Raw genomic sequence first — 19,187 nt, 5'->3', positions numbered from 1 at the left:
TAGTGGTTCTTGCTTGCACAGGTGTAAAAAAGCACCTTTGATTATAAAGGATAAATCCCTTTGGGAGGCTAAAATCAGAAATAGGCGAAAATGTAATGTCTTGCTTTGATAAAGGGTGGACTAAAATAGAAGAAAAGATTCACACACAAGCTATTATCATCCCCATCTTGTATAGACTGAGCTTAAGAGCATTCCTGTAACTCAAGTCCCAAGCTCAGCCAGATATGGGGAAAACAAGGACACCATACCTCAGAGTTTTGATGAACAGAAATGATAAGCTGCCAGCCAATTAAAAATACTGATAGCTCTTAAGTCCAAATCTCACTCTCTCATATTTCTTTCTATATTGAGCAGAACAGTTAACAAATAAAACTATGTGAGATAAGTTGTAGGCACTTTTATACAAATGTGTAGTTTAGAATTCCACAATACATACAAAAGCCACAAAAATTTAGTTACCTATGTAAATAGAAGATATAAATAAAAAAACCCTAAAGAGAACAGAACCTTGATTATCTAGTCTAGTAACTCATGACTCCCGGTTATCACTATAATGTTTAGGCTGCAGTCTTGAAAGGAACAAGGAGCTCTGCACAAACATAGCCCACCCACACAGAGATACTTGCAGGGCTGTACTCAGTATCCTCCTTGGTATTCCCACTGAGGGGAACAGCAAGAAGAAATTAATCACTGGATCTTTAACATTCTCCTACACAAGAACAAATCTTGGATGTTTAATAAACTTACCACATTGCGACAAGGTGCAAAAACATCACTGTATAAAATCGAGCATTCCTTTTTGGCATAAGGGAACTTGCTCTGATGCACCTCACATGGTCTTAGTGTTTCATTTGGGCTCTTGCACTTAAAAAAACAAACAAAAACCCCACAAACTTTTTAAACAAAGATGTGTTTACAGTGGTTTACTCAGGTACACTATATATATTATAGAATTCAATATTCGTATTCAGTAAACAACAATAAAGTTTAAATGCTATTTCCTTTATCTGCACCCTCTTTCACTGATTTGTTGTTTTAATTAAAAACATTTGCACAAAAAAAGAATCTGTGTGTTTTGTTCTCAAGTACTCAAATGTTCCTGCTGTCTGCTCAGCGCATTCAGACAAAATGTTTTCTTTGTGACACATCATAATCATTACCAGAGCAACCAAGTGTAGCATCACAAACAAACATATGGGCCAAATCCATCCCTGGTGGTTTTGCACTGACTTTAAATGGAGTCACACTAGAGATGACTAGCCCTGTAAGTTCAAATAAAGAAGCAGCAGTAAGAACAAACTCACTCATAAAAAACAGAGTCAAAGATTACTGTGATAACTCAAAAATGGCTGAGATGCAACTCCCTCTCTTTAAGTCTGTCTTCAAGAAGAAAAACAAAAAAATATAACAAAATGACACTCAGCTTGGAAAATGCAAGCTCATCCAAAACCGCACTCTCAGTGCAGAGGAGAAGGCCAGAAAGCAGCAATGGCGGATCAGTAGGCAGCATTAGCATGTCCTGGTGCAGCCTCAGCTCCAGGACAGTTGCTCACCTACATTGCTTTCCTCTACGGGCGCTCTGACAGCACCCCAGGGGAATGTGCTGCTACTTCCAGAGGAGAGAAACCTTGGACACATCCCATACCTACCAGTGCCAACATGAGCACATTTTCTAGTAGTATAGTTGGGGTCTAGGCCTCCAGCTATCACATATTCCTTTATAGTATTTAGACTATGGAAAAAAGATAACCTGGATACATCCCTACAGAGGCCAAAGGTCCTTTCTGGAAAAGTCCTAATGTGGCCTTCCACAAAGGCAGGGGAAATATTGAATCCGGCTGAGTGTGGCTGGCCTACAAGGCCAGTAATGAATTCAGAGTACTCTCAGGACTGCTCTGGCAGCCACAGAGATCAGAGGATTACATGATATTTTACAAAAATATATGGCTGCAAAAGGGCAAGTACAAGTTTGGGCTGCTTAACCAGAGGTCATGAAATCCTAGAAGTTAATGTTAGGATTCGAGCTGTGCAAACGCTATGCCATTTTTTTAGATCAGCCACTGCACTGATAAATTGAAAAAAATATTAGTGGATTGAAACCCATACTGAAATCTTTCTCATTTTCATGAAATAAAGCTACACCCCAGTCATACTTGCTTCTTCAAATATTTCTTTTAAAAAGGAAACAGTGAAATTGGAGAGCTAGGCTTGGGCACCCTTCATAAAATCCTGCTAACACAGGCCTCCCTTTCCTAAGTAGTCAATAGTTCAGGTACTCACCCAGGAGGTGGGAGAGCACAGTCCCTTCCTTCCTTTGAATCTAAGTCTAGACTTCCCAGGAGGGAATCATAACCACGAAACTACAGAGCATTCAAGATTACATTGCTCTTGGTCTCTTGTGTCGATATTATTACACTTCATATAAAGTATCTACGTTTTTTTATGTGCCACCTTCCAGATGAGTGGCATAACCACCACGCTACACATTTCCCCTGCTTGCTCACACTATTTAAATATTTTATGTGGAGTAAAATAGATCTAAAAAGAGATATTAAGGGAGAGGAACCTCAAAACATTCTCCCAAAGCACAGTAGATGATATATTCTTTCATGAGGTGAGAGATTTTGGTTCAATTTCCTGTTCTGAGTCAGGGAGAGAACAGATTAAAAACCAAGTCTCCCGGACATCTTCCTAGGGGAGTATTCTACAAATATTGATTTATCAGGAGGTTCACAGAGCTATAAAACCTTTCGCCACTACAAATTAATAAAATACCCATATTCCTGTGTTATCAAACACAGTTGCAGTCACCCACTCTCTACAGCCTCTTCCCTCCTCCTCAGAAATCCAGTTTCTGTACCGGGTTGTGCCCATCGGTGTTGGGAGCTTTTTCTGTCTCACCACCCCCTTTGCCACCGCTTTTTTGTCTGTTCGTTCTGTGTTACAGATTGCAACTGAAAAAATCATTGACTGAACGTGAATCTTAGTTTTATAACTTCTGTATCTCAATTTATCTCCCACAGATTGAAGAATTTTAGCCTTGCACTATGGAAAGAGCCCCTCTTGCATTCATTTGAAATTGGGCAAGTTCTGAGATTTGAGGAGGACGTTCTTCCAGAGTTCAGATTCTATTTGTTTCAATATCCAGATGCCTCAAACATCAGAGGAGAAATTACATTTTTTTTCAGTTTGGGCTTAATCCAAAATACGAGAAGCAATGTATCTAAATTTGGAGAAAATTCAAATCCAGAGAACTACAATAATTATTTTGTACAGGGGAAGAATTCTTCCCTGAAGAGACTGGTTGGTTTCATTTAAACTCCATATTATATGTTTGCTGCAATATAAGGAGTTATTAACACATCTGATATGTACAGACATGAAAATTCAAATGCTCTCTTATATACTGACTGGCAGTCAGTTTAGAAAATTCCTGTACTTCATGTGCTAATAACATGTTCATTTATGAATAAAAATTATCATGCCTTTTTTTTTCTTTTTTTACCAGACACAGGACTTACCTGTCCTAACACCCAGCTGTCTCCAAACACCTGTGCATTTCTCACCTCCATGTTGTTTGATGTAGTCAAATCATTTGAAGTGTATTTGTCAAAATTTCCACACAAACCTGCCAGTTTACCCTAAAACCAAAGAATGATTTTTAACGTATACTGATAGTCAATAATCCATATGTGCTATAAATGTCAAGCAAAACATTCTTAAACAAAAAAGGTAAATGCAACTCTGACTCATACTTTGAAAATATCTGATATTCTACTGTGCTTATAGTCCCATATTGCAAATAACTTCTTTTTTTTTTTTTTTAGAAATTTACATCTTCTTTTTTTTTTTCCTGTTTCCTGTTTTCCAGAATCTATACTTATTATTTGCCTGTGGAAAGGGACTGGAATATGGTCATATTTTTTTCTGAAAGCTTAGTGGTGTATCCAATACAAAAGTTCGGGTGAATTACCTCTGTGAAGCCTGACTAGTTGTTGTCATTAAGACCTGTTGCCTATAATTTTAGCTCACAATAGCAAGAACGTTCATAACAGCAATTATGAAAGAGTCAGCTGCAACATTCTTGTGTTGGGGCATGTGCTGCTAATGAAAAAATACACATACATACATGCACGCATGCATATACACACACACACACAGAAAGATGTTTCTGCACAATAACAAAATGAAGATGGATTTCTAGGGTACTGTGGGTCTTGCTAATAAATTATTTTTCCTTAAGATCTGCTATAGACATTATCTAACTTAACTAGAAACTGTGAAAGAAACAGTCACTGGAGGCAAGAAGAGTTTGAAGTACCTGTGTCCCTGCACACAACTTCTGGAACTTAGCCCTCCTGCTAGTTCATGGTAAAAGAGAAGAAATCTTTTTCTTTTTCTTTTTTTAATGTATATAGATGCTTGATAATCTGCATATATGTGAAGTAAGCATTTTACAGCTTTTAGGACAAAAAGATGATGATAATGTTGCTTAAAATCAGATTAGATTGCAACTTTGACTTACACTTCAAAAAATTTGACATTCTGCTGTCTAGAGTGCTTTCTTTTTCCTTCACCAGAAAGAGCCCTTTCTCAATATGTACCTTCATGGTTGAGACAGAGCAGAGATGTTATCAAATGTGCAGATGAGGTTATTCTAACCAGGAGCCAAAGACTGAGTTGCAGAAGTGTGAGGACAGATGATGATGATGGAGGGAGGGATTAGAGAGGAGCAACTGGCAGGAGAAGGAGCCACATATTATTCCTTGCATCCAGTCCTAAGCTTCTCACAATATACTTCTGTGTTTTAGATATCAGTTCTTGTCTAGATCCTTTTCTGTATCTCATTTTCTTAGCTTAAACCCAAGATATGACTCCATCTGCTCATCTCAGCAGCCTCTGCTACATCTCAGGGTGCAGTTCCACAATCAGCCTAATCCAATATGAGACTGTGCTACTAACCTGCCCTTTTTCATGTTGCCAGCTATACATTTCCTGCAGCTTCTTTTTTGCTGGCCCCAGCGATTATGAATCCATGCTGGATTCATGGATTTATAGTAAATAAGTGGATAGATGAAACTAATTTACACACACACACACTCCTTGCTCCCCCTAAATTAACTTTGAGTTAGAGTCATATCACTGCGCATCTAACAAGGTTGCAGTGCTCAGAACAATGGAGTAAACAGGCACGTAGGACCCACTCTTTCTCTTCAGGAGTCCAGCCATGAAATCACATCCTCAGTCTGTTCTTTTCTTACCTGGGAAATGCTAGCAGGTGAACAACATGATAAACAACTATATTGCTAGGAACAAAGATGATTGCAATTATTCCATAGGAGAATATACTAGTAAGACTGAGAACTATGCAAAATCGCAGCTTTTTATTTTGGCTCACCTTCCATCGAGGTCCAACTTTAACATGTATTGTTGTCTTCTTATCCCACAGAATCGTAATATCCTGTTCTGGAAAGTGTATCACAGTATAATATCCAGCCTTCCAAAGCTGATAGTTAGATCTGTTTTCCTGTCCCCTTAAGGTCTTCTGACAGAAATGGATATTTATTAAGATCTAATACAGCAATTCTACAACCACGGTATGCAGCCAATTAGTAACATAAGATATTCTTCAATACATGCTTTATCTTTAGCATATAATTGAATCAATAGTATTACTGGAGATACTGTTTTGTATTTTGCCTTTTGGATCATTTCAAGTTTGCTTTGATTGCACTTTGCCTTCCCTTACAAAACCAAGTGGAGAGAAACAAATAAATGCCAATATGCTTTGACTCCTTGAGGCTTTTGATCAGGCTGCTTTGTAGCACAAATAGAACTTGAAAAAACAACAGAAAAAGAAGATTTTTCCTGGGAGCTGCTGCTTTATCTAGGCCTAAGTACTTGTACTGTGCTAACTCAGACAGAGATGTTTTCCAAAAATATGCTCCTTTAGAGTTGCAACTTTAAAATGCTTATCTTAAGGGGCAATCCAAATAGGAAAGAAAGCAACCAACCTGCTTCTCAGAAGATTCGCTAAAATAAATCTCAGTGTCTCCGACAGTGATGAAAACACTCTTTGAGCAAACAATGTTGTTGTCAAAGCACTTCTTGTTCCGAGCAATTATAGATACATTTGAGTTATCTGTGCTCTGCAACATGAAAGAGAAATCATTCTACTTACAAGTACAACTGCGTTTCACTCCTGCAGATATGTTCCAGCCTCAACATCACAAAAGGATGAAAAATTTACAGTTTTCACATCTTTGAATTTAAAACTTAAGAAAAGCTACCAAACAAGGAACTACATTTTTGAATTCAAAGGTGAACCCTCAACCAATTCAAATTTTGGAGTTAAAGAACCATTATGTTAACTATCAGTATTTTTCCTTCTTCTGAGAACATCACATTTGGAGGATCTGCCTACCTCTAAAATAAGAGTCTGGTTTAGGCTTTTAAAATGTGCTCATACATGGAGTCCAATACTTACTGCACAGTACGGTTGTCAAAAATCAAGACATGCTATAAAAAGAACCTTTTTTTTAAACCAAGATACTTGAGATCAAGCAGTTACTATATTTTTAAGGCTAAGAAATCTACCATCTGTAAGTAGTAGGTAGAATGATTTCTGTACTGCTATCCACCAAAATTGAAGGAAACTTGAGTCAAACTAAAAGTTCTTGGAGTAGGGAACATTTTCTGCTAGTGTTTTCTTTGGTGTTATTTTCTAACATTTAGAAGTATTGTCTCCTCTTTCGTCTTTTGATTTGCTGGTGTTCCATATACACCTCAAGGTATGCCACATATACAGCACTTCCAGTATAATCTACTCTTCCACAATGTTTCTGATCTCCAAAATTCAAATTTATTCTGTGTTGTCTTCACAATCCTGTATCTGTTGGCTCTCCAACCTGTAAATTAATTTTGCATCCTCAGCACATACAATCACTTCTGCACTTTGGCTTAGCATACCTGTCCCTTCACCTGCAGCTTCTGTGGTTCTTTCATACCCTGAGGCAAAGGCACATGCACCCTGTAATTCCCCTTGCTAGGACTGGTACTGGAAGAAAGAAGAGCAGCTGTATTTTCAGAGTTGATAACACTCTACCACAAACAAAAGTAAAATTGGGTTACTCTCTCTCACTATTTCTTACTTGTTTAAAATCTGCCTTTTGATTGACTTCTATACCAACCCTTGCAAGTCAACAAGAAGCCACAAGCTGAAAAGACTTGAGAGATGCAACTTCGTAACATTAATATAAGCCAAAGAGAGTGCCTTTGAAGCTAGTGTCATTTTTGATCAAACACTGTCCTACAGTCATTACAAGCCTGTGACAGATATGAAATAAAAATCTTGGAGGTGACAAGCTCTGTATCCCACCACTGAGTCACCCAGTCATACATGAGACATTTGGGTAGTGCTGGAAACAAAATGATGTCTAACCTTCTCTTCTTACTTCCACCCTCTTTTGAACATTCTCTGAAAATATGATTACCTTAAGGTTTTCTGAGGAGAGAAAATCCAAGAACCACCTGCTTTCACTTGTATATTTTCACTGTATTAGCCACTTGCTCAGCCTAGTTACAAGTGCACATAGTTCATGTAGACTGTTGCTAATTACTGGCTTTATAAGTGACCAATAGCATGTATTGTTACCTTTACGAGAGAGAAAAAGTGACGTTAAAGAACTTAGAGCTACCTACCATATGGCTGTGCGTTCAGCATGCTCATCTCCAGAAGAGCACGTTCAGCCAGATGCCAGCAGCTCTACCTCCTGGACACCAGGGCAGGAGCTTCGGGACTTAGGGGCATGGGAGGCAAAGGGGAACTTGGGGCAAATATGGTAACCTGAGGGCAGAAACTGGAAGAACTAATTCAAGATGCTAATGGGCACGGTGGGTAAGATGAGAACTGCTCACAGCAGCTTGAGGACTCCTCTTGGCTCACAACAGTGCTTTTGGAGAGCGCCACTCAGCGCTCAGAGGAGGAATCCCCTGCCTTGGGGCCCTCCCCAGAGCTTTGCTCCCTCCCTCAATCACCAGGAAGGTGCAGGGCACAGACTTCTGGTTACTCCCTGCCTGTCCTACATTCATACCCTTATTTATTCTGTGTTCATCAGATCTCGAGAATGAAAAACATATCATCAATTTTTCCTCACCAGTGCAGAGGAATTTTCTGTATGCACATTACATACAAAAAATATGGTTGCTGCAAGAAGCAGCTTTCTTTTTCTTTTTAAATAAAAGTCAAAGTGACCAAACTGTTTAAAGAATACTTCTGGTCTAAGGAAAATCCCCAACTCTAGATGATGCAAAGTGTAGAGGTATTTGTGTTGCCATGCAAAGGAGGTGCTACAGCTTTGTTGCCCTTAGTCCAGCAGGGCCCACACGCCAGAGGATGCTACTACTTGGCATAGAAAACACTCTAAAGCAAGCATGAGCAAATGCAATGAACATGAGGTATGAGAGACTGCCTGCAAATTTTGTGTTGCCCTAACACCGGGACTTAAACAGATGGGTGGTGTGTTAGCTATTAACCTGGAAGACAAAGATTAAGGTAGGTAAAATTAGGACTAGCAACTAATGGTAAGTGGATGTAGGAAAACAGCTCTTCGCTATTTAGCGGTGGAGCTCAGTTTAAAAGGAAGTAGAAGCTTCAGGGTACAGCAATGTTCCTTCTGTTATAAAGTTGTTTTAAATTGCACTCAGAATAGAATTGGCCACTACCTTTTTGGGAAATGCACTGTGTTAATTAAGCCAGGCTTGCTGCTGGAGTCAGTCCAGTAATTATTCCCCTCCAAGTCCAATAACAGCCCAGAGCATGTCTGGATTTATTGGAGGCGATGTGGTAAATTAAAAAGGAGACAAACTCATCAACTTGGTAAATATGATGCAAGCTGATACATTCTATATTGGTCACATGAAAAGTGAGCAAGCAAACAACCTCCTACCCTGGGTCAGTTCAGAAAAGGACTTAGCTTGGAGTATATGGGACTAATTAATACATAAAACATGTAGGGTTGGCTGAAAACAGGACTGTTTTCATTGCAGAGTTCATTCCTCTTCAGTTAGCTTAGCCTCAGTAAAAGGGGCAACTCTGAATTAATAGGGAAGTAATGTCTTCATTGCAAGAAAAGAGACTGAGTTGCCTTTTTTTTTAAAAAAAAGGAGAGTTAATTCAGACTAATTATCCCACAGTAAAAATACACCTTTTTTGGCAATGAAGACAAGTTCTTGGAGCAGCATCATGTAGCTGTATTAGTTGTGCTAATTCAAACTGCTGCCGGTGCCTTCTGACAGTCCAGGCCAATCACTTCAGCTTAACAGCATCAACAGACTAACAGTCAGAAGTTTTTGTGTATGGTTGGGATTTGAGCCAAGGGCAAAAGTTGAGTAATATTTCAAGTTAACTTTGCAGTAAAGAGAAGCCTGGAGACAGGGAGAGTTTTGCTGACCAAAGCCAGAACAGGGACTCCTGAAGACATGTGAAGTACTTCCCTACTTGTAGGACTGCAAGTTGGTGCTAAATTACTGGAAATGCTGCATGATGGAAATGCAGAGAGACATCGTTAGTGGTTCAGTAGAACTGTGAGTAAATCAAAAGTTTAAGAAAAAGGAATTTGTGTTAAAACCCGAGTCTCCTGTACTTTCTCTCTTTCCAATTAAATCTTAGAGCTAACCCCAAATATAAAACACCATTATGGATTGCATGTCTCTTGTGGATCAAGGCTTTCAAGATAAAATTTGATCTACATTCACACCCTTGCCATTCTCTTCTGAGTAAAAATTGGGTCTTTTCCCACCCATACAGTACCAGCCAAATTCAAAGTTGAATCATACCACAGCTATGATGGTCTTCAAATTAGTCTGTAACTGCTATATATGCAGCCTCTGCTTCCAGCAGGGAGGAAATAACAGGCAATTGAAACTTAATACATAACTATTGCTAATGCAGAAGAAAGAGAGAGACAATTTAGATCCCCACTTTATGTCTGTGTAAGACAGCAAGGTCTTGGGCAAATCACTAAAGCTCTTAGGTACTTTGATAGTATAAATGATAATGATCAAGTTCTATCTCATTAATTTGTACTGGATCCATACCTCTATAAAAACTAGCTTTTGTCACTACTGTTGGAAGAAATGTCTGAGTAGACACTAGGAGTAGGTCTAATGAATAACAAGGTGGGTGGTGTGTGTGTGTGTGTGTGTGTGTGTGTGTGTGTGTTTTGGTTTTTTTTTTGCACGGTCTGTTTCCAAGAGCTGCTCTTTACCTTTTTAGGTAAAATGCACCCAATAGGCGATGTACTACAGTTTGTCATGTGAAACCTACTTACGCTGACAGAAGCTAGAAATAAAATGGTTTTCCCACTGCAAGAGTATCTTCCCACGTAAATTACCATATCCAGCTTGTTCCAACTTAATATCAGTTTCTTTGTGATAACATGGAGTTGCCAAGCAACAGGGAAGACAGAGTCACAGATCTGGGCAGTCAGTCAAAAACTCATTGTCAGTCCTACTTCTCAGAACATTCTTTTTCTAGACTTCGCTGCACTTTTTTTCCATAGTTCTTCCTATCTTAAAAAGCAAAGTACTTCTTTCCATGTGTTTTTTTTTTAAGTAATTCTTGGGAATGCTATGGTTTATTTTTGTTAGAAACTTTCTATTTCTATATCCTGCTAGAAATTTTCTATCACTATCAACCAATAATGCACAATTATTATATAGCAGAGATGCAGCCTGGGAGAAGACAATTTAAAGGCAGCTGTACTTTTTTGTCTTTTAATATTTCATTAAAATCTCCCTAATCAGTCAGTGTAAAGACTTACTCTTTTCCATTCCTAATATCCTGACTTCCCCTCTTTTTATCTTTCATTCTCTACAATATACTTACATTGAAAACTAGGGTGGCCACAGGAAAATTTAGGGACATACTGGGAACTGGATAGAGATACATTAGTCTGATTTTCCTTTCATTTTCATGACTCTTTAGAGCTTTTCAGGCACACACACAAAAAGCTTCAAAAATACATACAAAACCCCCCCATTAATTTAAAAAGTAGAAGATGCTTCTCCTTCCTAAGTATTTTCAGAGAGATACCATTAGCTTTCAGGAAGTTTTATGGAATCTCAGAATTAGTTTGGTGGTTTTTTATTATGCTCCAAATTCCCTCTGAAGGAACTTGAACATTTGAATCTGTGGCTTTGCAAATCTATTATTGCAGAGAGCTTGATCCTGGAAGAAGTCAAGCTTCTTAGCTCAGACTTAGTGAGCATCTAAGCATAAATATTTCAGTGTTTTTGGAGAGTGGACAAAGTACTTGGCACCTAACATGATCTTGCCCTGTTAGTTTTTTGTGCCATTTTACAGAGGGGTTGATTTCCAGATAATCAGTATAAACACATTAATTATTCAAAACTCATTCACAATGTACACCAAGAAGCATCTCTGGAAGGCTTTTCTTTTTGCCAGTATCATTTTTTCTCCTGTACCATTTTGAAATAATACACACACATTCTGCCTAGCTTTATTTAATCCCTACTTTTGCATCCTGTACAAATTGGTACTCTCAAAAGACTTCCCCAAAGCTATTCAAACATTGGAGTTGTGCGCAATATTGTTAGGAGTCAGCAGATGGCACTGATACATGCTGTCTCAGTTTAGGAAGAAATCCAAATGAGAGTTGGGATACAACAGTATTAAAAGATAGTAGGCGATCATCTTACCGGAGAGAACTGGGCAAAAGGAATGGAGAAAGGAATGGTAATCTTACTTATTCTTCTACTGTTGTAATGCACTTCTGTACAAGTATTTAAAAAAGATATGTTTAGGAACTAAGAGCCTAAAAGCTAAACTGCTCTCACACTCACTCACTCACACACACTCTATTCCTTACTGTGCTCTACAGAGTGGCAGATTAAGTGATTTTTTTCACTCTAAATAAGGCAAGGAAACTTGCAATAAACCTGTAAAGATATGACACATTTCTAGTACTGTAGTACTACTGAATAAACATGGAGGAGAGCAACATCTTCAAGTAGAATCACTAAAGCAATTTTAAAAGAAGAAGGAAGATTATTCCAGCTACTGACTCACCCTCAAACTACTTCCAGATATCTGCTAATGCACTCATGATAACTCTTCTGTATTTCTTTAAAAGTGACTTCCCAAAATGATACACCTCAGGCAGATTAAATGCTTGACAATTTTAGAGTAAGATCCAACATGAGTACCTGTGTGTGTGTATACAAGTTATAGGAAAGATAGGGATAAATCATTAAATTAGATTTTATTATACACATATTTTTGGAGTAGATCTTATGACAGCTTAGAGTTGTTGGCTGTTTCAGGATTTTATCCACAATATTTTTAAAACCTAAATAGGGTTTTTAAAACCTAATACTGAAAATGTTAATACTGAAAAGTACATGACAGGAAATTTTTTTACTTGATATACTTCAAAACCTTCTTTTAATTCAGTGCTGCTTAATTTTTTAAAATTTGATGAAATCAAACAGAGCTGAACAGGCTTTGGTTTTATTTTTTATATTTTAAGAGAACTACTTTAAAAGGTCCAAGAAAAGATTGTTTAAAACAGATTGCTTTTTGTTTAATTTATTTAACTTTGTCTGTTGCGCATCAGATTTGGCTTCTGCACAGGTTACATTTCTGCAATCCTTTTCTAATTAAAAATGAGATATTCCCTAGATTAAGGAATTGGGGAACATTCAAATATCTGTTTTCAAGTGCTACTAATGCCAGACAAGCTATTCTGATATACAGATAGCAGCACAGTTGGTGTTGCTAGTTTTAGATGACTAAAACTAGAAGTTTAGATGACTAAGGTGTATGAAACCTATTATTATTGTTTTATTACTATAAGTGCACAATGAATGTATTTTTTATGTTGGTTTGTAATGATAAAGCACAACATAATGGAAAAAAAGGGCAGGACATAGTGGTAATAAATTTGCCTTTTCTGAGCTTCAGCAAGTGATGACAGGAGCTAGAAAGCTGAAACTTTTGCGACGCTTACCTTTTTTAACGTAATGAAAGTTATTGGTATAGGCTAAAGGCTAGTTTCTACGTATGCAGAAACAAAGATACTCATGCCTTGACCAAAACCACAGTAAATGTAATTCACAGTTCTCATAGCTCACCTACAAGACCCAGATTCAGAGGTCTAAAACCGCCAAGCAGCTTCTACAGGTAACTAGCTTGAGAACCCCCCGGCCCCCCGATTTCAAACACGGCCAAAGGCTCCCATTTCACTGCTGACAACATACCATACAGCTACCTGAAACAGAGCATAGGTTGCTGGTTTTTGCTTGTCTTTTACTGCTACATCAATAGAATATGGGCATCAACAATCCACAAGCATTTCCCCATGAGAGGCTATCGAATTCAGGTAGCCATTCTTACCGTGATCTGGCTTTACAGGCAGCCAACAGATTATAATATTTTAGAGTCGGTATGGCCAAAGGACTGTTGGGAGCTGAACACTAGCCCAAAAGCAGAAATCCAAGGTTAAAAGGTTACTTTCCTCAAGCTGTGTGGTCACTAAATGGCAAGGTCCTCAGAAAGAGGATCCAGCTTCTGAATCACACCACGCACATCTCCTCAAAGTCGCCAGTCTCATGTCAAGAAACTTTTCCCTCAGCCTTTCCTGGAAGCCCTCCATGCTAATCTGCACAAATTGAAAGAAATCTTTCCTTTGTTGGAGGATGAAAGTGATTCATTCACCATATAATTTAATGGTCTGGAGAATCAGGTGGTGGAGACAGAAAGGCATGTAGAGGTAATTGAGTCTGAGATCATTGATCTGGAGAAAATGGAACCAGAGCATAAATCCATTGCCAACCGTAATCAAATCTACTGCTCACAGAAGGCATAGAACAAATGGAAAAACAGGTACAACGTTATCTGAGCACTGGGCTGCCCAGCTGAAGACTGGAATGGAAGGGGATGTCTCCCACAGAGAACTGGCAAGTGACCCTCACAGCACTTCCAGAGATCAATTAAAAAAGGGGGGGGGAGGGGTTATCCAGAAAGGTTTCCTCTGAATAATGGAACTGATGAAAAGCAAACTGTTGGTGTTCTTTGCAACTAGAGCAGGGTAAACTTCTCACAGCAAACAATGTTTTCACTGAAAAGCAGTCTTTTTTCTTGTTGGAGCATGCACACAAACTGTCAAGAAACACATCATTACTTCTGCAAAGTTACTGTTGCTATAAATTATATGACAAGTGTTTTAGGTGGACATATTTTGGCATATCATTTACTCGTGAAACTATTTGCTGGAATGTACCTCTGAGGACTAGGCATGTTAACTAAAAAATTAAAGGCATTCTGACTGGAACCTTATGTTATAGCTTTATTCCTTGACTAGATGAATATTACTTTTAAAGTCAGATTTCCAATTTGTAACACGTATGATTTCAAATTCAATATTTATTTACTTTCCCATTAAAATCTTAGAGTTTATTAAAAGAAAATATTTTTCTTAGCTATGAACAGACAGCCTGAAAATGTTTGTTAACCAAGAACCTTCAGCTGTAATCCTCCATAGAGTGACCAACAACAAGCAGAATGTATTAATGTTGCCAACAGTTTATGAGAGAGATTGTGCAAAATACAATTTCATCGTATAGATTTACCAACTTCATGGATCTACAGACTGGCTACCTGGCACAAACAATGTTGTACAAAAGTTTACAGATAGTTAAGAGGGGGCAATGGTGTAAAGGCTGTTTCTGCCTGCTCAAATGTGGGAATGAATAATTGAAGAATTACTGCTTAGTGTATTGTTGCTGCAGCTTATGTCCAGTCATCATTTAACAAATTTAACAGTCAAGATAAATATATCAGCAGGGAAACAGATAGAAGATTACCAGTGCAACAACCAAGCTTTGTATAAAGCATTTCAAAAATAAGAGTATAAACTAAGAGCTTTGAACTTGCCTAAAGTTACAAAAGGAGGAATATGCAAGAAAAGACTTGCCTTCCTCTATCACCCAGGGGACTGTTATCAATAGGATAACATTCCCACACATTGGGAAACTCTGTTACTGATTTTCTAGATCATTCATGTTTTGGTACCAGTTTTCCAGATCATTCATGTTTTGTTAAACAAAATTCTACCTTAACAATGAGTCCTTGTGTGTCTCTTGACCTAAAAGGGTTATATCCAAACTTCTAATTGGCATAACAGTTCAATTATTTGATCAAGTATCTGGTTGAGGATTTCATAATCCGCCAACATGCTAAGTATGGTGATAACTTTGGCCTTAAAAGAGCCTTTATGGTTGCAGTAAAAAGATGAAAAATGTGACTTTAAAAACGCCAGAACCACAAAGTCGGATGAAAAGAATTGAAAATATTTTTGCTGCATACTTCAAATTTGGGTGTAATTCACAAACCATGAATACCTGAGGCTTAGAGTCTTAGTTCTGCTGACTGGAAAAATGGATCTTTCAAGATGGAAGAAGAAAATAGTCCCTCCTTTTCTTGGCTTTGGGGCCTTATTGACAACCTAATGAAGTTAATGGAAAGACCGCAGTGGATTTTTGAAACAGCAGATAAGCATTGCAACACAGCTCTCGTTCAAGGACATTCTGATGGGTACACTATCCCTCTAAACACTTCCTTGGAAATATAAGCTCTCCCAAGTAAGAGAAAATATAATCTTGCTTCTCAGAAGAGAACAGGTCTAAGTGGCTCCAAAGTGCAACACGCTGACACTGAGCAAGCCTTATTAAAGAATGTACTGAACTGCAGGACTGAAAGCCACCAAGAAGCTAGAAAAGGCCAATGTAAGTAATAGAAAGACAATCATTTTACTATAAATGCAGAATTTCAATGAAACAAACAAACGGAAGAAACAGAATACAAGAAAATTGCAGTAAAGTTTGCTAGAAAAATAACACCATTTTGCTAGGGAAAACATAGTATCATGGAAGGTGGAAAAAGATAAGCAAGAAAGTGGGAGTAAGAAAGCAATTTTAATCATTTTAGTTAAAAAAATTAGTTGATATAAATTCACCAACCACTACTTTTAAATAACTACTTTTTCTAAATGTGCACTGATTTGCATTTTTTCACTGTTGAATTTCATCTTCCATTTTATCATGCTGTGTTTTCTATCGTAAGATCTTCTGAATATTTAGATGGTCAGCTTTTGTTTCAGCTATTCAGACTGATTCTGTACCCTCAGCACACTGCCACTTCAATCCCCACATCCCATTTTCAAACTCGTTTCTGGAAGATGCTGAGCAAAGGTCTCAGCACAGATTCCTGTGCAGTGTCACTGGGGATCTTTCCACTACAAAAAAAGGCCATTTATTCCTATCTTTTAATTTCTAACATTTAATTCAGCTATGAGAGAATCTTCACTCTCATCCTATGGCAGACTAGTCTAAAAAAAAAATAAAAATAAAACAAATAAAATCTGTCTCCAAAAGGTATTTAAATCTAAAATATGCATATAGTGACCTGATCACCTGTATTCATATATTTACTGTGTTACTCAGATGATCTCTTAACTCAGAAGATTTATCATGCATGACTTTCTTCTACCAAAAAAAAGAAAAAGGAAAAGAAAAGTTCAATTCTTCCCTAGTATCATATGTCATTTCTCTTTATTAGAATTTCTATTAGCTTCCTTCATAAGGAAATCAGGCTTATTCATCTGTTTCTGCCAAATTCAGCCACAGAATCCTTTAAAAATATTTGGTTATACTGCCATCCTCCATTCTTTTGATTCCAGGATTACACATAACATAGTTCATTAATTCTGTATTTTAGTTCTTTCAAAGGTTTTGGGCAGCTGCCATATGAACCCAGCCTTTGGGTTTCTTTCCCTCCCCTCCCCAAAAAATCTTTTCCAAACATTTTACATACAAAATCAGACCTGCAGATATATCACCTGTTCCAGACATAATTATGTAGTGCCTAATCTGTAATAACAGTCCTTCAGTCTAGATCATAAAAGTTTTCTATATCCTAATGAAAAAATAAGTCTCATGAACAGATTAGGCTATGCTTTCTCACATTAGCTAAGTTTGGGAGAAGGAAAAAAAAGTCTGAAAAGCTAGGTAGAGCTACTGTTGCAGCCATCTCCAGTATGACAAGACTTATTCTGGTATTGCAAATCTACATAGGCATCACTTTCATCACGTGTGTCATCATGTTCACCTGATGAAAGGACTGTTGGCAGTGTGCCACATGCCGTAATTATGTGGCTGCCAACTTCATTCTTGAACTCCAAATGCTCCCTGTGCTTTGCTTCCAAATAGGTACTTTCATATAAAGTACAGCAGCAGGTGAAATTTCGTTGTAAGAGAAAAACATTCCAGTATCACACTAAAGTTTGAAAAGTAGCAAAGATTTGTCTTAAACACCTCTCTGGTTGGATTACATAAGAATTAAGAAATGACAACCCACTTTTCCACCTTGTCATACAGGCAAGATGATTTCACAAATAAGGCAACTCTTGTTTTTTGCATCTTAAAGGAGGAGAATTCACGCAAAGGTTCATATACCTCTTAGAGCAAGGGCTCTTTTATGAGACAATATGATATGTGCCAGGAGTTTGCTGTGAGATATTAGTTTCCTGGGAATACCTTCCTGCATCTTTTGGTGGAGGCAGGTAAGTTCGAATAGTCTTTATCAACCTTTTTTTTTTTTTTAAACAGAAAAAATAACTAGTTCAAAGATCCCTAAAGTGTACATTCAAAAAGTGTCACTTTGTCATTGTGTTTTATTTCACAGTTGTGAATACTTTACCAACATGTACATGAAATGCAACTATTTGCAGTCCTTGCAAAGAAACCATGCTTTTTCTTAAAGTTAGACATTTACAGTTAATAAAAAATAATATTCTTAAAGCATTACTGTAACTCAGAGGACAGACTCCCAGCCTTAATAATAGCAACAATGATAATAACAGCATTGTTAGTAATAGGAGAATATATTTCTAAATGTCAGTAGTGGTATTTTAAACAAAAAAGGCTAGCAATGACTGTAAATGTGTGCTATGAGAAACGTTAGCATGTAGCTGCCAGACAATCTCAATGAAGGATTTCATTGTTGAATTATGAAATCATTGTTTGATATTATTATATACATACACTCCAGATCTGATGCAGATCACATTCAAGAAAGATTCCAAGTGGCCTCAGAGGTCCTCATTAACCCTCTGCCAGGCACAGTTTATAGTTAATAATTAAATAAATTTATAGATTATACCTAGCTCTAGAACAGTTTCTATGCTGTTTGTCTTGTCTCACTGTGATAAAAGCATAATCAATGTAGAGAAGAGAACAGTTTTCTATTTTTCTCTAGACCACACAGCAACATACTGACACCATCCCACGTACCAATTTCAAAGTAGATGAGCAAAAAGTGCCATTATAAATTCTTCCTTTCAGACTCAACTGTTTTGCACCTGTTTTCTTAATGTTTCTTTCTATTATCATCTCCTGTTGTTCAAAATACTTAGAGACTGGCTTCTCACAAAAACTTTCACTTGGACACATGAAAACATAGGAACAATTCTCCTACCTTTAGCAAGTAAGCTTGGCAGTCACTGACATAATCATACTCCAATCCATCAAATGTATAATAATGTCGATCTCCATAAATAGTGCATACAGCAGGACAGGGATAACTAGTGCAATTGAATACCCCTCTGCGACAAACACTGTAAGGAGAGATAACAGTCAGTAACTTCTCATAGCAGGGCCATTTGCTTTTGTATTTTCAAGAAAAAAAATCTTGTGCTTGTTATTCAAGTCATACAGAAATTCATGAAGGAAAGAATTTTCTCAGACCTTGAAACAAAGTTATTCTGTGGATTGCTTCTGAAATTCCAGGTGATGTAGCGGGAGAATAGTTTTGAGCATTTAGCCATGAGCACACAACCACATAAGAATGTGTAAGAAACGAACACAAAATCTTAAAAATTTTATGGCATATGCAAATATTTCCATTGCTGTATCCAGTATAACTAAGACGCTGTGCCACAACACACACATATATAAAACATCATTATTATTTTCTTAAGATATTTTGATAAATTTTCTGAGATGCAAGCTGCACATAATCAGTGCAAGAGATCTTCAGCTGCTAACAGTAGGATTTCAAGGTATCCAACAAGTACAAAGTGAGCTTAAGAAATGCTCATGCTTTGAGG

General features: G+C 37.5%; 1 protein-coding gene across 1 annotated transcript in view; it reads right to left on the bottom strand.

The window, feature by feature from the left end:
- Positions 1–19,187, bottom strand: part of OTOGL (otogelin like) — a 96,661-nt gene that overhangs the window by 42,080 nt on the left and 35,394 nt on the right. The window contains exons 25-29 of the mRNA XM_026060175.1: positions 18,557–18,695; positions 6,015–6,149; positions 5,399–5,545; positions 3,522–3,641; positions 748–864 (exon numbers count right to left, since the gene is read on the bottom strand). Of these exons, the coding sequence (XP_025915960.1) occupies positions 748–864; positions 3,522–3,641; positions 5,399–5,545; positions 6,015–6,149; positions 18,557–18,695 (658 nt within the window). The remainder of the gene's footprint in view (positions 1–747; positions 865–3,521; positions 3,642–5,398; positions 5,546–6,014; positions 6,150–18,556; positions 18,696–19,187) is intronic.

The sequence above is a fragment of the Apteryx rowi genome, unplaced genomic scaffold (assembly GCF_003343035.1).
Source record: "Apteryx rowi isolate R43461 unplaced genomic scaffold, aptRow1 scaffold_166, whole genome shotgun sequence".
NCBI classification, from domain to species: domain Eukaryota; kingdom Metazoa; phylum Chordata; class Aves; order Apterygiformes; family Apterygidae; genus Apteryx; species Apteryx rowi.
This window is presented reverse-complemented; position numbering and strand designations above follow the sequence as displayed.